The following is a 16,344-nucleotide window of genomic DNA, read 5'->3' on the forward strand; positions in this document are numbered from 1 at the left end:
GATAGCCTGGGTTCAATTTCTGGTTCCTACTTCCTAGCTGTGTGATATGGGGCTATTTATTTAACCTCTTTGTGACTCCCTTTTCTGAACTGTAAAATGGGGATAATAAAACCTGCAAGGCTGTTACGTAGATGAAACTTTATTTTGCTGAGCCTGATGCTGGGTTTGGGGGTGCCAGTGTGAAGATGGGGCCAGGGCACAGCTAAATTGGGACAAAATAATGGGGAGAGAAGTCTGGAGGCTTGAGGACCAATTGGTCAGTAAGAAGAAATTGTGGGCCAGTGAGTTTAACAGGAGATCTCAATGTTGTTTTTCTATTTGGTATGGTATGTAACCCCTTGACAAACCAGCAGTGAGGTCTATATTGCTCACTAATGTTTATATGTGATGTGGTTTACTTTAGCAGAACTCAGAGTGGTCCTAGATTCTAGCTCCAGCAGGGAGCATGTATAGCTGGCAGAGACAGAGGATGGGGGATGTTGACACCTGTATTCCACAAAAATGGATAAAAGTCTGTGTCCTCAAGGATTTTCTAAAAGTGGAGAAAATCGATACGTATGCAACAAATTAATTTCAACACATGGTAGAATGAATTCAGTGTTATAATGATTGAATAAAGTGCTGCATACATATAGAAGTGGGAAAGATTTATTCTGATTTATACAGAAGTGGGAAAGAAGTGGATTTGGGAAGGCTTCAGGGAGAGATGGTATTGCTCTGTGGGTTAAGTGACTAACAAGTAGAGATGGAGAGAAGAGGAGCAAACAAAGGACCAGAGGCAAGGAAGCGCAAGGGTGTGCTTGAGAAATGGTGAGACTACATAGTGTTAGAAAACAACATGAACAACTAACTGCTATCTCTAGATTTTTTGCTATGTAAGCCATCATTGACTGGAGATTCTGTTGCTTGCAGCTAAATAACAATTCTCATAGACTGCTCAGTAACTATGTGTTGAATGAATAAATAGAGAAATGGAAAGATGATTGAAGGAAAGATCAAAGACCCCCAACTCCAATTCAGGGTCTCTAGCTGTCCTGGTGGACAGTAGATGCTTTTGTCTGTCCAACCTCCTTTTCTTCATGCTAGTAATAGTGAGCACCTATTTCCCTTAACTTCCTTTCTCCAACTCCAGATAGTTTTTCTGGAACTGCCAATTACATTATATCCTGCCACCTCCAAAATAATGGGATGGTCATATGACTCAAAGAAGCTAATCTGAATATTTATTTTTGATTTGATGTTCAAAGACTAATATAATTTCTCTCTTTCCTTTACATTTCCAGTAAAAAGGTTGCAACCTTAGAGATACTGGTAGCCATACACCTTGTTGCATGGGAGAGCCTGAGAAAATTAGGACTACGTATAGAAAGAAGCTGAGACGAGATGCAAAGAGAGCGGTGGGTCTAATTTAATTCCTGGATTAAGTCGTGCCTGAGGACACCTCTGCCTCTCTTTTTCCCATAGGAGAAAATAATTGTGCTCTTTCCCCTTTTGGGTTGAGTTAGCTTGAGTTGCATTTCTGTCACCTGCAATTGAAAGAATCCTGTGTAATAGTCACTAATTAGCAACATTATTTGTTAAATAATACTTTTTACCATTTTGGACCTCAGTTTCCTTATCTATAAATAAGGCAGGTTGGACAAGATATTCAGTATTCCTTCAGGCTCAGTTTCCATTTTTCACACTCCTATAACAACTGGAAAGTTTGAGCCAAAATATGCTTAACTGAATCCTTTTAATTTTTTAAAAAAGAAAAATAATCTATAAAGGAAAATTCTTAAATCAGCCTAAAACCTACTTTCCTTGCTTCATATCAACACTTAAGTTAGACAATCACAACAGACTTTGAGTAATATTTCCAAAACTGGAATGCAGTCATCCAAAAATTGTAATAAAATATTACTTTATAATTTTGTATATGATACAGTAGTATTTCAAAGCAAAGGGGAAATAAAGTACTATTCATTAAATGATGTTGGGACAATTGACTAGCAATTTTGAAAAGAAACAAAAATAAATTTCTACTTCATTTCTCATTCCAGAATAAAATCCAGATGATTCAAAGATTTAAAGGAAAAACAAGAAAAATAATAATGAAAGTACTGGAAGAAAATATATGTGCCTGGGCTTTATGAACTTGAAGTGAAAAGGACTTTTAAAGAACAAAGTGACTTCTCTATAAGCTTGAGGTGAAAAGGACTTTTTATACAACGAAGTATAATCTCAAATGCAGTATAAGCAAGGGATTAAGAGTACAGGTTCTAGAAGCAGTAGCTTGGGTTCAGATCCTGGTTTCACAAACATTAGCTTTATGATCCTGACATAATGCTATTGCTTGGATGTTTGACCCTCCAAACCTCATGTTGAAATATGATCCTCAATGTTGGAGGTAGGGCATAATGGGAGAGATACAGGCTTGATGTTGTAATGAGTGAGTTGTCACTCTTACTTCCCATGAGAGCTGGTTGTTAAAAAGAGCATGGCATCCCCCACCCCTCACTTCCTCTCTTGCCACATGATCTTTGCATGCCCTTTTGCCTTTTACTGTGAGTAGAAGCAGCCTGAGGCTCTCTCTAGAAGCAAATGCTGGCACCAAGCTTCTTGTACAGCCTTGATATAGTTTGGCTGTCCCCTCCAAATCCAATGTTGAGATGTAATCCCCAGTCTTGGAGGTAGGGCCTGGTGGGAAGTGTTTGGGTCATGGGGGCAGATTCCTCATATTCTTGGTGCTGTCCTTGTAAGAGAGAGTAAGTTCTTGTGAGACCCTGTTGTTTAAAAGTGTGTGGCACCTCCTGTCCCCCGCTTGTTCCCTCTTGCCACATGAGACGCTTGCTCGCCCTTTGCCTTCCAGCATGATTGTAAACTTCCTGAGGCCCTCACCAGAAGCTGAGAAGATGTCAGTGCCATGCTTCCTATACAGCCAGCAGAACTGTGATCCAATTAAACCTCTTTTTTTTTATAAATTACTCAGCTTCAGGTAATCCTTTATAGCAACACAAAAAATGTACTAAGACACACAGTCACTTAATTCATCTGAGCCTAAGTTTCATCTGCAAAATGATACCTGCCTCGTAGGGTTGAATAAAGATATTCAATATACTCTATGGGTATATGTATATAGGCCAGTCTAATAAGACCTGCATTAAAGTATAATGAGCTACTCACATATAACTGTAATTTAGCTTCAGTTACAGTTACACAATATGTCACCCACAATGCCTAAAATACTTAGTGTATATATTTTATTTATATTCTTCTGGTTTATATTCTTTCATATGTTCTGGAAGGATATTAACCAAAATAATATAAATAAAATATAAATAGTGGTTATTTCTAGGTGATGGAATTACAAGTGAAATTATTACTATTTTTTTTGCCCCTTTCTTATTTGTATTTTCTAACGTAAATTAAAGTATTATGTCTCCCTGAGTGTCAGCATAGCATTGTGAATACAGTCATAGACTCTGGAGCCTGACTTCTTAGGTTGCAATACTGGCTCCCTTACTTACTACCTGCGTGAGCTTGGGGAAGTCACATAGTCTCCATCTCAGTTTCCCCATTTGTAAAATGGAGATAATATTACTTCCATTATACAACAAAATGAGTTAATATAGGTGAAATGATTAGAATTGTGCATGGCAGATAGCATTACATAAATGTTTTCAAATATTATTTTTCTCTCCACGTACTTTCTCTTAAAAGTCCTAGTTTTTGGATGTCTTTAATATAGCAATCAACAAATGAAGTTACAGTTATATGTGAGTAGTTCACTATAGTTTTTAATGCAGGTCTTAGCAGACTATGGCCAGTGGCCCAGCAGCCCCCAAGCTAAGAATGGTTTTTATACTTTTAATGGGTTGTGAAAGATGGAAAGAAAAAAAAGAATTTGCAACAGAGACAGTATGTGACCCACAAAGCCTCAAATACTATTTGGTCCTTTATAGGAAAAGGTTGCTGACTTTTGGCTTAATATGCTTTCCCTTTCAAATACATTTGCAATTTTAAATCAGCACAGTTTATACCAAGGAATAAATCTCTAAAGGAGGAATTTCAAGAAACATCTTAAACAGAAAAGGAAAATAGTTTCGGACAATAAAAATAGTATTTCATCTTGTGAATGTTTGCTCCCCTCCTCTCTGTTGAGATTAATTTTTCTACCAATGATTAAGAATCACTTCGTGGTAATTAATTGAAGGTTTGGTGCAGCAGAATCAAACAATCCAAAAGGTACTTAAACTCATGAGGCTAAATGGGATCTCAAATGATTATTGGGTTTCTTTGGCCAACTCTGTCGGGCTGATCCAACTACCATGGGAATTGCGATCATATCAGGTCTGGAATCAGCAAATTTGCTAGGCTAAATATCCAGTTCTTTGCCACAGACCCTTGTGGTAATGAGTGTGGGAACATGAAAGCTGACTCAGGAAGTCTTTAGGCACACTTAAGAGAAATAAAGTTGCCTGAAGTAAAATCTTTAGAAATCTTAAATTGTTAAAAAGCAATTGTGAAAGGGGGGGAAATTAAGCAATCTTTTTCATTTTTTGCCAACAAAGTGTTAACCTGAGATACTCTGGGTAATTTTATCTACTTCTTTAATTAGCCTTGAACAACTGGGAGACATTTTATGCTTTATGCAAACAAAACAGCTGCAGGCAAGAGAATGGAATAAGGGAGTCCTGGGTAGAGACCTGATGTTTCTCTGAGGGCCCTCAAGTAAGTCACATAGGAAGCTAGCAGGTCTGTCTGTGAAGTTGATGTGGGGGTGGGGCAGGCATTTGTCTACTGAATCCAGGAATCTGTGGGTGTTTATCGACTGAAGGTAAGGGTGGGAGGAATGAAGGGCAACTTTCTTTTTGACCTTATTTGGGCTTGCTGAGATTCAAACATGAACGAATGGTCAACTGAGGGGCTGTGGTTTGCCAGAAATCTATTTGCATGAAGCAAGAAGGACACTTCTAGGGCAGAGGAACAGGCACATTTGGCACAGTCAAAACATTCTTAATTGTAAAAGGCAGAGGCACTTCTGAATAGAGCACAGATTCTGTGTGCAGACTTGACTTTCAGCCCAGCTTCTGAGTATCTAAGTCCTATGTGTTGGGATTACAGGTGTGAATCACTACACTCAGCCACTTTATTTTTCTTAATTACATCAACTTGGTAGGGACATGGGTCGCTATGGTCTTGGGGAAGGAGATGGAAGAGGCATGTAGAGGAGAAGACATTCAGGCTGAGAGTAAGATCCATCACTAGAAATAAGGTCCAGGAAGGCAGGGGCTTTGTCTTGGTTCCCACTATATCCCCTAACCTGAAAACAGGGCCTGGAATATGCAGGTGCTCAATAAATGTTCATTGAATAAACAAATGAAATACAGGCAAAGTATATACAGGTCCTATTGTAAAACATCATAAAGGATGATGAGGCAATAGTCATTTCTCTTACTGGAGGTAATGACATTTCAAAAATCATTGAAGAAATACAATAAGAAAGAAACCTAATTAATTATACAACATCCTAACACAACCATTATTACACTTCTATTGTTATACTTTCAGTATTTTATAATACACATTTAAAATAGATTTGTAATCGGAAAATTTCTGAGGGGAAATATAACTTATTTTCAAAAAACCAATCTACCTTTACCGACAAAATATCACTAAAAACCAACATGGGTGACGTTACTTAAGTAAGTCTGAAATAATTCTTGATAGCTAAGTCAATACAACAAAGTATGTGGTATAAATCTTAGACTTACTGGTAAAGGAAGTATAAGATGTGCATTCTCTTGGTAGTTCCTACTCTAGGGGTTTCAGTGTTCTCATTTGTAAAATGAGAGGCCTGGGCCTCAATAATCTCAAAGGTTATTTTATTTAATTTAATCCCTAAATTTTATTTTTTTACATGCCGATTGTAAAGCAGTTTGTGTGTATGTATATACATAATATATAATAATATTAATTCAGACATAGGAGCTCCTTCCATGAAGAAGGAATATAGAGTTTAGAAATTCACATTTTAACAGCCATTTCCAATTTTTCAGGACTAATTTTTACCTGGATGAATTGCAGTAAGTAGTTTCACTTAATAGATAGACTGATTACTAGTATTTTAAATTCCCAAAGATAAATCTTTATCCTTCTAAACCAACAAAACAGAGTTAATTAAAAACAAAGTGACAACAACCACCCAGCTAGGAGTAGTCAAAGGGGAAGATTGACGGTAAAACATAATTGGTTCATTGGCATAGAAATGGGATGAAGAGGCCGGGCACGTTGGCTCACGCCTGTAATCCCAACACTTTGGGAGGCCGAGGTGGGTGGATCACGAGGTCAGGAGATGGAGACCATCTTGGCCAACATGGTGAAACCCCATCTCTACTAAAATACAAAAAAAACAAAAACAAAAACAAAAAAAAACAAAAAAAATTGCGGGGCATGGTGGTAGGCGCCTGTAGTTCCAGCTACTCGGGAGGCTGAGGCAGGGGAATTGCTTGAACCCGGGAGGCAAAGGTTGTAGTGAGCCGAGATCGCACATTGCACTCCAGCCTGGCAACAGAGTGAGACTCCGTCTTAAAAAAAAAAAAAAAAAAAAAAAAAAAAAAAGGAAAAAAGAAATGGCATAAAGAAAATTCTTTTTCTTTTTTGAGACACGGTCTCACTGTGTCATCCAGGATAGAGTGTAGTGGCACAATCACGGCTCACTGCAGCCTCAACCTCCCAGGCTCAGGTGATTCTCCCACCTTAGCCTCCCGAGCAGCTGGGACTACAGGCACCTTTGACCACGCCTGGCTAATTGTATTTTTTGTAGAGACAGGGGTTTCACCATGTTGGCCAGGCTGGTCTCGAACTCCTAGCCTTAAGCCATCCTCCTGCCTCGGCCTCCCAAAGTGCTGGGATTACAGGCCTGAGCCATCGCTCCCAGCCAGAAAATTATATCATTAGGCTCTTACATGGAGGAGTTAGTAATGCCTGAAATTTTTCCTCCTTGTAAAATTCAGGGTCAACCCTGTTGATCCTGTGTTTTTTTAAGGACCAAATCACTGTTGTCTCTTGAGGATAACTCAACAGACACGATTAATTCATTAACGTAAATATTATCTTTCTTTTGATGGCCACAGTAGAAGTGCCTTGAATTGAAGCTTTATCTCCTCCATTGTCACCATCACTAGGCAGGTGAGGCTGAGGACTGCGTGGTTTAAGGCAACGCTTCAGGAGGGAGCAAAAACGCATCCACTGTGGAGATGAGGTTTCGGTTGCCTTCATTCTTTAAATAGCGCAAACCCGTCACAATGTCAAAAGAACCATATTTGAATTCGAGCTGCAAGCAAGTAAATCGAAGTATATACTAGAATTGATTCCCAGCCTGAAGGCGGATGCTGAATTCAGACCAGGAGTGACACTCTAGGATTTCCACGGTAGTTCATGAAAGAAAGAGAATCTGGGACTAAACAGAGAGTCCACACCCGCTTTTCCTGCACCAAAACACGCCGAGATGTTGATCGGCATCGCGTTAGTCACATTAGGAGCAGCAATCGCATTATCAAAAACTGCGACATGGCATGCAAATAATAGCGACCTTCCCACCACGTGTCGTCGGCAGGCAGTGGATGCCACCATAGGATCCCTATAGAATGCCCTACAGTTCCCCCACGGCCATCTGCCCAGGCGACTCGGAGTCCCAGGCCCCACCGCGCCCTCCAAAACCCGTCTTGGGCGTTCAATACCCGGCGCTCAAGGCGGTCTCTTGCTGCCCCCTGCCAGGCCCCTAGCTTCGGGCTACGAAGGGCTGAAGTACCGCCACGAGGGGGCGCAGGACCAATGGCGTCACCTCTGCGCGCGACCCGAGGCCGGAAGTTAGTCTTTTCCACTTCCGCTTCTCCTCGCAGCTCCGGACCCCAGAGGCGGAAGTAAAAGCCGTTTACAGCGGGTGGATGCACTTTAGGGTGAGATTGGCAAGTTGGTGAGGCCGTGCTTTCCTTTCTTTTTGTTAAGAAGTGGGTGTGGGTGACTGCTGTACAGTGCAACCCCTTGCAGAGTTGCCCTTGGGGGAGGAAGAGGGATGGAAAGAGCCTTCGGTGTGGAATTACCTTGGTTTTGAGTTAAGAAAGATCCACCTGGGTTCGAATCCTAATGCTTCAGCTAGCGAAGGCAGGCTAGTATGGGAGCTCGGCGCTGTTTCAGATTTTGTAATTTTAAGGCTTATGCCTACCTTCTAAATTGTTGTGGGGAGTAAAGCGAGACAATGTATATGAAGCACTTAGCTTTGGTTTTACAAAACATTCGTGATTCCGCTACCTTTTCCCATCATATGTAGGCATGTACTTGCCGTTTTCTTTTCTGTATGTCTGAGAGATGTTGTTTGCAAGAGGTAATGCGTCTCACGAGAACATAATGCAATGCGAACGTTAGCTGGGATCGAACTCTTGTTTTGTATTAGGAAGGCCTGAAATATTTTGCCTTTTTTGTGTATGTGTGTCATTTCTAGGGACAGCTGTTCTCCAGCCTTTCTAGAGGGATGCAGAGCCTTTCCTTAAGACAAACAAGGTGAGAAATGCATGTAAAGATCTCCAAACTTAGCTTGCTGTATCAAAAGAAGACCAGCTGGAATGTGGCATCTTAGGGCCAGTGATTATTTCCATTAACAGCCTGTTTAATAGGCCAGTTGTGGGGCAGAGGGGAACGTAAATCTTTTTTTTAGACCGATCATACTACAAGCATAGAGATTTTCAGTGTGTTTGTTAAGTTTGAACATTAGCCCTTGGGATAATGGTTTTGGTTAACTTAAAAAGTCAATTTGAGAAATAGATTGAAGTCAATTTTGGAATAGGTGCCATTTCTGAAATTTGTACATGAGGAAAGTTGGTGACTTTCTTGTATTAGGCTATTTAGGTGTTCATTTACCCTACTAGATATTATGAATATTTTGAATGGAGATCCGTTGCTAAGAGTAAAGCATCATGGAGAATTTTGAAGTGTGACTTTTTTGGTGCTAGAAACCGAAAAATCGATAAAGATAATACGTATTTCCCATTGTTTTTCACACCTAAGGCCATTTTTACTTGTTTAAAACTTTTTTGTCCGACTGCAAAGTAGCACATATTCATTAAAGTCCCAGTATTTCAGAAGTAGTACATAGCCTCCAATAATCTTTCAGAAATAACTGTCATTCCACCTCTGTATATATTAATGTCCCCCCACTGCCTTTAACATACATGGCATTATCCATACTGTTAGGCAGTTTGTCATGTAGAGTATCTTTGACATCTTTTTATTGCAGTAGATCAGTCTTTATTTTTGGCACCTTTATAGTATACAGCCTAGATGTACCACAATTTATTAATCATTCTATTAGTGGCCATTTGAGTTTCTTCTTCTATGCCGTAGCTAATAATGTTATGGTGGTCTTCCTTTTTCTTTCTTTTTCTTTTTTTATGAGACAGAGTCTTGCTCTGTCACCCAGGCTGGAGTGCAGTGGTGCAATCTCAGCTCACTACAACTTCCACCTCCCAGGTTTAAGCAGTTCTTGAGCCTTAGCCACTTGAGTAGCTGGGATTAGAGGCATGTATCACCATGCCTGGCTAATTTTAGTATTTTTAGTAGAGATGGGGTTTCGTTATGTTGGCCAGGCTGATCTCAAACTCCTGGCCTCCCAAAGTGGTGAGATTATAGGCGTAAAACCACTGTGCTTGGCCTGGTCATTATTTTTCATAACAAACACGTATTCTTGTTTTTTTTTCTTTTTGAGATGGGCTCATTCCGTCATCCAGCCTGGGATGCCGTGGCTAGATTATGGCTCACTGTAGCCTTGACCTCCTGGGCTCAAGCAGTCCTCCTGCCTCAGCCTCCTGAGCAACTGGGACTATAGGTGTGCACTGTTACAGTTGGCTAATAGTTTGATTTTTTGTAGAATAAGGGTCTCACTTTGTTGCCCAGGCTGGTCTCAAACTCCTGGGTTTAAGCAATCCTTCCACCTTGGCTTTCCAAAATACTGAGATTACAGATGTGAGCTGCTGCCCCTGGCCCTTTTTATTCCATTTGGATAATCTCCAGGGAGTGGAAATGCTGCGTTAAAGGCTATGAACATTTAAAATTGTGGCAGCTGGTGCCAAATTCTGGTTCTGGCCCATTAACAATATTTGAGAATTTCCTCTGTTTTCTCATATGTTCATTAACAATCGATATTAATTACTGTTTCTAGGTTTAGTTGAGACCACACATGTCATTTTTAGAGTAAATTTATTGCATTTTAGTATTGTAATCAAGACCAAATTTCAGATGCCTGTTGTAAGTCCATTTCAGCTCTTGTTTTCTATAAATAGAAAGCTTAGTTTTAGATTCCTTAGTAATAAGTTATCATAAAACAAATGATTGACTTCAATTGTAAGTATTTTAAGGATTTGAGGGAAGATTATATTTGAATGGGACCTTGTCCTATGGATAGGCATCAGGAGGATGGGCCTTTCTAAAAGAAAGAGCAACTTAAGCAAAGGCAGGGAGACAGGAATGGGCAAAGATGTTTGGGATCAGAGGTTTGAGAGGCAGTAGTGCTAGGTATTGAGGTGGTAGAATAGAAGAGATAGCTGGAAAGGTAGTTAGAAGTAGATGGTAAGGTTGTTAGAACTAACTGAAAAGGTAGCTAGAAAAAGATCACTTTGAAGATTTTGTTTTTTCGGGGAGAGTTACAGAAGGTCTTTAATCAGAGAATGAGGGACATAATCACATCATTTTACAAATATCAGTATGGTGGCAGTTTTGAGTGATTGATGTCAGAGAAGCGCATCAGGTGGCTGTTACAGGCTGGGTGAAAGAGAATGAAGACTTGTAACAGAATGAGAATTACAAAGATTAGCGAGGGTGGATTTCAGAGAGATGCCAAAGAAGTTGAATCTACTTGATTTGATGACTGGAGTTGAGGAAGAGGAAGAAAGCAAAGCTCACTTTTGGATTTTTATCACAAATGACTCTTAGGATAGTGATTGTGATAATGATATCTTTAGTCAGAAGAGGGCAACTTTGGGGACTGGGAAAGATACTCAAGTTTGGGGCATGTTAGTTTGTGTGGAAGATACTTCCATGAAGGATGAGTTATACACAAGACATCAAATTTACTTGTGACAGATTTAGAAGAAACATTTATAGATTTGTTACTTTTTGTTAGGAATTTTGGCATACATTTTCACTTATTTTTAGTTTGCTATTAATATAATTTCTGTTTAACATTCTGTGGCTTGTTCAGCCTGTTTACCATGATGCTAATAGTCTTAAGAAAGTGCACTGTCTAAAGTAGTAGTCCACACTTCCTTGATTGTGTACATTGTCAATAAAAATATACCTACAATATATGTACATTTGTTTATTGATTATATGTCTTACAGTACCATCATATTGTTTATATTATAAAGCATATGTAGAAAGAATTTTCAAAGGCTAAGACAAATATAAATTGTAGTTTTACTGTTTTCTTCCTCCATCCCATTGTATCATCTTGGACCTCTCTAGAAAGTACTGGTCTGATTTCCAGCTGATGCATTCTGCCCCATTATTCCAGTAGAGGTCACTCGAGCATCTGGAAGAGAGAACAGGCTGTTGAGCTATGCAAGGAAGAGCCTTCATTCTTCAGTTAGAAGGATAATTGTATTTTAGTTTCGAAATTCATGCATTTTTGGAAGAGTATGTAGTTACAGAGTAGTATGTGGTATTATGGAGAAGTGAAGAATAGTGAGTTCAGCAGAGTATGGATCAATCTAAAATGTGCTTTTGTTGTTTGATGTTTATGTTGTGAGTGCCTTGCATTTGGCTTTACACATTACTTGATTCTATAGTTTTGGGGTCTTTTCCCAATTCTGTGAGAATCTGTAGATTATGTGAGCCACAGGAATGTTCCCTGCCTGTAGGCATAATCAAGTTCTAGTTAAAATTGGAGTAATTGAAAGGACAGACACAAAGAGGCTTTCTTTGAAATTGATCTTGAAAGCAGTGTCTTTAGCCCAAAGAGTTTAGTAGTGGGTTGGAATCATCTATCTCTATTTTCTATTTTATGCTTAATTAGGAAAAGGAGAAAAAAGAATACCTTTTCTAAGTAAGAGCCCGTTGTAAGTAATTAGAAATCAAGCATGAACTTGTTACAGCTATATATTCTAAAAAGGCAAAAGTACAGTTTAAAAAAATATGTATGTACGTTATATGACTCAGGCACAAGTAGCTTAGAAACAAATCAGATAGGTTGAATAACAGAACACTTTTTCTGTTGCTTTTCCCATAAAATATTTCTTATAAATAGAGATGCTCAATTTAATAGGGATCTATGATTATGATTATAAATAAGCTTGTATGTTTTGAGCCCCATTTCTAAATGATCAGGAAAAATGAGTTATTGAGGTTTTAGTCACATGCTAGAAGCTGCAAGTTGAAAGTGTTGTGCAACACATGCAAACAGCCCAAAACTAGTCTTGTTAATATGGTGATGGAGAAGGGGAGAATGGTGAAAGTAATGTTTTAATGTTTACATGCCATCTTTCAGCACAGTTTCACATGTGATGGGCTATGAGGATTTAATATCGCAACTAGATCATTTTGAAGATGAAAATTGGTTTGGAATTATTGGATTACAATGTAGGGAATGGCAGGGTAAACCAAATGATTGTGATCAAGAGCTGTTGACTAGAGCTCTATATAAGCTAAGAAAAATTAAGGCTTTAATGGTAACATGGATATAAAGGGTAGCATGAATCTAGAAAAAGATGTTCAAGATGTTGAGAATTTCCTCTGTTTCCTCATATGTTCATTAACAATCAATATTATGAATTACTGTTTCTAGGAAATTAATCAGGTGTTGGTTTTCAGGGCTAGATTTAGAGTTTGAAAACCAGGAGGCCAGAGGCAAAGAAATCTAGTATCTATGGGCAGGGCAAGGTCAAAGACCTGGAAAATTGAAATATAAGGCAATAAGCCAGACCTGGCATGGTGGCTCACACCTGTAATCCCAGCACTTTAGGAAGCCAAGGCAGGCAGATCACTTGAGCCCAGGAGTTTGAGACCAGCCTGAGTGACATAGTGAAACGCTGTGTCTACAAAAAATAAAAATAAAAAATTAGCTGGGTGTGTGGGGGCATTCCTGTGGTCCCAACTACTTGGGAGGCTGAGCTGGGAGCATCACCTGAGCCTAGGGAGATGAGGTTGCAGCGAGCCATGATTGTGCTGCTGCACTCCAGTCTGGATGACAGAGTGAGACCCTGTCTCAAAAAAAAAAAAAAAAAAAAAGTTTGGAAATCCGGAGGACAAAGCAGAGATGGAGAGGGTCAACTGATTTTAGGTAGCCAAGGCAGGCAAGGGTAAACAAAAAGAGCATGAAAAAAGGAAGAACAATTCTGGGTCACTAATGGTGCCCCATCCTGTTTTTCTTTATGTTAACAATGGAAGCAGCCCCATGCCTACAAATAACAGAAGCAGTGAGCTAGGGAGAGACAGTGCAGTGGCTGAATTATTAACACAGTTCTGTAGAGCTGGAACTGAAGGTAATATTCTCATAGAAATGACCATGATGCTCATAGGATCATAATATGGCCATTTAGTTGTTTAACACATGCATTTGTATAATATTTTATGTGTTGTTTTACACAGCACTTCAAAAGGTTTGAACTACCTAACCATTATGGCACCAAGAAACCTCTGGCATATGAGAAGTAACTTTCTCTTTGGTTCAAGATGTTGGATGACCCGATTTTCAGAAGAAATCATCTTCAAATCAGTTTCATTTAGACTTTTTGGTGTGAAGTGTCATAATGCAGACAGTGAGCCTTCGGAAAATGAGGACCTACTGAACAACTTACTTACTATGGGAGTAGATGTTGACATGGCAAGGAAACGACAGCCTGGAGTTTTTCATAGGATGATTACCAATGAGCAGGACCTGAAGACGTTCCTTCTTTCCAAAGGAGCTAGCAAAGAAGTGATTGCTAGCATCATATCAAGATACCCACGAGCAATAACACGTACTCCTGAGAATCTTTCAAAACGGTGGGATCTGTGGAGAAATATTGTGACATCAGACCTTGAAATTGTAAATATTTTGGAACGTTCTCCTGAATCCTTTTTTCGGTCCAATAACAACTTAAACTTAGAGAATAATATAAAGTTCCTCTACTCAGTTGGATTGACCCGTAAATGCCTTTGTCGATTGTTGACCAATGCCCCTCGTACCTTCTCCAATAGTCTTGATCTGAATAAACAGATGGTTGATTTTTTGCAGGCAACCTGTTTGTCATTGGGTCACAATGATCCCACAGATTTTGTCAGGAAGATAATTTTTAAAAACCCTTTTATCTTAATTCAGAGCACCAAGCGGGTAAAAGCTAACATTGAATTCTTACAGTCAACTTTCAACTTGAACAGTGAGGAACTGCTGGTTCTGATATGTGGTCCAGGAGCTGAAATCCTAGATCTTTCCAATGACTATGCCAGAAGAAGCTACACAAATATCAAAAAGAAGCTGTTTTCTCTTGAATGTACTGAAGAAGAGGTACAGAAGTTTGTCTTAAGCTATCCAGATGTGATCTTCTTGGCAGAGAAGAAGTTTAATGATAAAATAGACTGCCTCTTAGAAGAAAACGTTAGTATTTCACAAATAATTGAAAATCCTCGGGTTCTGGATTCAAGCATAAGTACTTTAAAAAGTCGAATCAGAGAATTGGTAAATGCTGGCTGTAACTTGAGTACTTTAAACATCAGTCTTCTATCTTGGAGTAAAAAAAGATACGAAGCTAAATTGAAAAAGTTAAGCAGATTGGCCTAAGGATGCCAGTGTTTTTAATTCTCAGGAAATGTAAATATGTTATGCCACATTGCAAAAGAATTTTGCAGAAGTGATTAAGTTAAAATGTTATTAAGGGCCTTAAGATGGGGAGATTATCCTGAATTACTTGGGAGGGCCCAATATAATCATAGGGGTCTTTAAAAGTTGAAGAGGGAGGCAAAAGAGGAGGGCAGAGTGATCGTATATAAGAAAGACGACCACTTTTGAAGGAAGGTAAAAGGGGGCTTTGAAAGAGGAAGACACCTTGAGCCAAGGAATGAAGGGGGCCTGTAAAAAAAAAAAAAAATGAAAGAGGCAAGGAAACAGATTCTCCCTTAGAGTCCCCAGAAAGAATGCAGCCTTGCTGGCACCTTTTTAGCTCAGTGGGATCAATGTCAAACTTATGACCCACAGAACCATAATATGGTAAATTTGTGTTCTTTTAAACCACTGAGTCAGTGATAATTTGCTGCAGAAGCGAATAGATTAATATAGCAACTAAGTAGATGATTAGTTGCATTATAGGTGAAGTCACAAAATACAGTCCTTTAGTGTTAAGTCTGTGTTTCTTCCTTTTATAAGAGTAATTATATTTAAAAAATCTACCTACCCTTCTGGAATTGCTAATATTAAGTGTTTATGAAGTCTTAAATGTGCATAAAAAACTAAATGTGAATAATCTAAATAAAGGAATATTTTTGCCTAATATAGTTTAAGGAAATGGTAATCATTTCTGTGCATTTTGTTGGCATTTCAGCTAATATTGAGTAATTTTCAGAGGCGTTGACTTAAAAAATGACAAATCAGATAATGTCGGTATTTTCAAGATACAATCTAGCTCTGACATAAACTGAAAGATATGGGACAAATTATATGACTTTTAATTATATGACTTTTAATTATTTTCCAGAGGCATTTGTTTTCTAGATGTCGTTTTTGAATTAACATAATGGCGCTCAACCTTTTAAACCTCACTTGCTATCAGTGATGCCTTAAAAAACCTTATTCCTACTATTGATAAAAACAATATGTCTGCTTTTCTAAGGCCATTTATATATTCAACAATACTATTATTATAATTATCTTTGTTTATTTGATGGCAAGCATGGCACAGTTTAGAAAGCAAGAGCTTTAGAGTGATGTATCTGGGCACCATTCCTGAATAACTTGTGTTAATGTTTTAAATTTACTGAACCTGTTTTTCTCATCTGTAACACTAGAAATTGACCTTCCAGAGTTGGTAGGAATCAAATGAAAATGCACCTCTAAGTGCATATTCTTGCACATAGTAATGATGCAATCAGTGATCCCTATAATAAAAATAGTATTTTAAAAAGCAGCTTTATTTATATGTAAATCACATACTCAATTTACCTACTTAAAGTCTGACACAGTTCAATTTATATAGAGAGAGTTTTGCAACTTTATTTTCCATTGCTTATAATACATTTATAATTTGTTGGAAAATCTATAAAGAAAATGAATTTCTTAAAGTTATGGAAACTGAGAAATCCTAGGTTGAGGGGCCATATCTGGTGAGAGCCTTCTTGCTG

At 38.6% G+C, this 16,344-nt stretch overlaps 1 protein-coding gene across 4 annotated transcripts; it reads left to right on the forward strand.

Annotated features, from left to right (window-relative positions):
- The first annotated feature begins 7,872 nt into the window (after positions 1–7,872).
- Positions 7,873–15,497, forward strand: MTERF1 (mitochondrial transcription termination factor 1). 4 transcript variants are annotated; one of them, XM_015134126.3, is made up of 3 exons: positions 7,873–7,960; positions 8,486–8,544; positions 13,621–15,497. In XM_015134126.3, the coding sequence occupies exons 2-3, from the start codon at positions 8,516–8,518 to the stop codon at positions 14,789–14,791; spliced, it is 1,200 nt and encodes a 399-aa protein (XP_014989612.2). In that variant the 5' UTR covers positions 7,873–7,960; positions 8,486–8,515; the 3' UTR covers positions 14,792–15,497. The 4 variants fall into 4 exon arrangements, with proteins under 4 accessions (XP_014989612.2, XP_001092039.3, XP_077853203.1 ...); XM_001092039.5 differs by having other exon boundaries at positions 7,873–7,943; XM_077997077.1 differs by lacking the exon at positions 8,486–8,544.
- The last annotated feature ends 847 nt before the right edge of the window (positions 15,498–16,344 follow it).

This window comes from Macaca mulatta, chromosome 3, assembly GCF_049350105.2.
Source record: "Macaca mulatta isolate MMU2019108-1 chromosome 3, T2T-MMU8v2.0, whole genome shotgun sequence".
NCBI classification, from domain to species: Eukaryota; Metazoa; Chordata; class Mammalia; order Primates; family Cercopithecidae; genus Macaca; species Macaca mulatta.

Excerpts from the sequence above, each read along its gene's own strand:
- MTERF1 (XM_001092039.5), top strand. Across the intron at positions 8,545-13,620 it reads CTTTCCTTAAGACAAACAAG|CACTTCAAAAGGTTTGAACT; the intron begins GTGAGAAATGCA and ends TGTTTTACACAG.